The sequence below is a fragment of the Cynoglossus semilaevis genome, chromosome 8, assembly GCF_000523025.1.
Source record: "Cynoglossus semilaevis isolate Cse_v1.0 chromosome 8, Cse_v1.0, whole genome shotgun sequence".
Classification (NCBI taxonomy): Eukaryota; Metazoa; Chordata; class Actinopteri; order Pleuronectiformes; family Cynoglossidae; genus Cynoglossus; species Cynoglossus semilaevis.
Window position 1 is genome coordinate 18,315,796 of NC_024314.1, and position 2,704 is coordinate 18,318,499.

General features: G+C 42.1%; 1 protein-coding gene across 1 annotated transcript in view; it reads left to right on the forward strand.

The window, feature by feature from the left end:
* Window positions 1-472: 472 nt before the first annotated feature.
* Window positions 473-2,704, forward strand: part of tmcc3 (transmembrane and coiled-coil domain family 3) — a 34,038-nt gene continuing 31,806 nt past the window's right edge. The window contains exon 1 of the mRNA XM_025057711.1: window positions 473-850. Within this exon, the coding sequence (XP_024913479.1) occupies window positions 806-850 (45 nt within the window). The 5' untranslated portion in view covers window positions 473-805. The remainder of the gene's footprint in view (window positions 851-2,704) is intronic.

Sequence of the window (2,704 nt, forward strand, 5' to 3'; positions counted from 1 at the left end):
GTCCCCCCCCTTCTCCTCCCCTTTCTCCGCCTTCATGATTGGCAGCAGGAGATTGTGTTGATTAATGTGTGAGCCACTAGAGGGAGACTGATATGCCACAGGGACCCTCCTCACCCTCACCCCCCCCCCCTCTCTTCTCCCTCCCCTCCTTCGGTGTTGGTGCCTTTTAAGGTCTCCGTCTCCTTGGAGAGGGGGAAATCAGTGACATCACCGGAGACAATGGCTCCATCACAAGACCAGGCTGTGCAGGAGCATGCTGGGATTGGAGAGTGATGCAGATCAGCTGGTATGAACCTGAGGCTAGGTATGGACAGGAAATGAAGAAAAACGACCCCCCCCCTGGAAACACACACACACAACACACACAACACACACACACACACACACACCTTCTTGTGTTTTGTGAGTAACCCATTCACCGACACCTGAACTCACCTGTTGTCACACATGTCTGACCCTGATCCGCCTCAGTTCCATTATGAACTAAATTCAGATTCAACGTGTCCTCACAAAAATAGTACTTTCACAACAATGTGCCCAAAAGAACAGATATACCAGAAACACACACACACACACACACACACACACACACACGCTCACTCATATATATAAACACTCCTCTCCTCTTGCTCCTCCTCTCCGTCCAACTTCTCCTCCTTGAGATTTAAGAGTGTCGTCCTGAATCTTCAAAGGCGCAGACGCAGCTCTGTGATGTGAGAGTGATTCAGTCTGAACCTGCAGAGGCCTGTACTTTGACCCCACTCCTCCTCCAGGAGGAAGAGGAGGAAGAGGAGGGAAACCAGACATGAGGAAGACCAGCAGTGAAATCCCCCTGGTCTTTGTGACGGAGGTAACAACTCTGCTCTCTCTTCAACTTTCCCCTTAAGGCATCTTTTGCATGTTTTTTTTTTTTTTTAGCTCCATATTTAACCAGAAGTCACAGGTTTTTATAAGCAGCAGCAGTTAAACAGTTAATCAGTTACTGTGATCACTGTGATGACTGTGATCACTGTGATGACGTCAATTTACTCTGATTCTTTTTTGCCTTTCTTTTGTATTTTAAATAACTTTAATCAATTTTATTACTATCCCCTAGATATGTTTTAGCTAGCTAGCAAAATTGTCTCTCCACTATGCTAACACTTTGGTATCATTTAGCTGTAGCTTCACCCCATTTTAGCTATACTAGCAAACATTCATGTGGATGTGTTTTGGCTAACAAACCCTTGCTGTGCTAACTTAAAGTAAGTGTTTGTTTTAGTTAGTGGACGTAAAATAAGTTATTTGCTGTTAGCTTTGGCTCATTTGAGCTATTTTAGCAAACTTTCATGTAGATGTGTTTTGGCTAACAAACTCTTGCTGTGCTAACTTAAAGTAAGTGTTTGTTTTAGCTGGTGGATGTAAAATAAACTATTTGCTGTTTCATGTAGATGTGTTTTGGCTAACAAACTCTTGCTGTGCTAACTTAAAGTAAGCGTTTGTTTTAGCTAGTGGATGGAAAATAAGCTATTTGCTCTAGTTTTAGTTTATTTTAGTTATTTTACCAAACTTGTAGACAGATCTGACTAAGTTTGGCGGTTGTTGAACAATTGTTTTAACCTTACCCTCCCTTATATCAGCATTTGTTTGACAACAATGAATGTTTACTTTTTTTCTGGGCTAATTTTAGATAATGTCATTAAACTTTTTACTTTCTGATTCTGTCTGTCAACTTTTATCTACTTTCTTCCTTGCTGACTTATAGTTTATTTCCTTCATGTGTAAACAAACGTAGGTAAAGTGGTTTAAGAAAAGTTTTCTTTCCACATCAGCAGCCATGAACATCTTCTTCTCTGGTCTTAGATTCAGGCTTGGTGTCGGTGCAGCGAGCGTTCAGTTTTACCCGTCAGTCTGTGACCAGTTATGCTTGAAAAACCCTGAAGTCTCAGTCTAACAGTTAAAGCTACTGTCGGACAAGTTCCATCACGCAGAGCCAGGGTGAACTGTGATTGGTCTTTACAGCTCAAGTGTCCTTAAAGGAATTTCCATCTATCATTCCAACAGGGCTCAGATTGTCTGTGTTATTCCCTCTGATCCAAACGGATCCTGTTCTCCGTTTCACTGCAGTGCGTTTGTACGTCTCTGTTTCAGGATGTTCACACAGTCTTATCTGTGTGAGTGAAACCTCAGGCTTCCCTCCACGTCTGTGCTCTCAGCTGCCGATGCTGCACAGTTCTTTCTTTTGTGTTCATACACCTCAGTCTGTCAGTCTGCGACTTCAAACCCCCCCAAATGCAGTTAAAGGTGAGAGTTATGTAACGCAGTCAGCGTAATGGGCTCTTCCTGTCAGAACGTAAACAAGGAAGGAACAGTTGAGAGAACAGCAGCAGAAACAGCAGCTGCTGTAACGCACAATCCTCTTAAAGCTACAGTGCGTCGCTCTTTGAACTGAAAAACATAATAATTCACCCTGGGTACATGCTACATGGTGGCTAACTTTAGCTTATACTGTTTACTTTAGCGATTTCTAAGCTAACTCAGAGCTAACCGCTGGGTCCCCTTGTTTATTGTGCCCCCTTGTTTATTGCGCCCCCTTTTTGGTCAAACATTAAGCATTTATTAATAGAATATATAATTCTACTGTTATTTATAAATGAAGTTCACACTTAGCCACTTCTTAGCGGTTTGCTTAATATATTTACTGTGTGTATTTATTCAATTATTT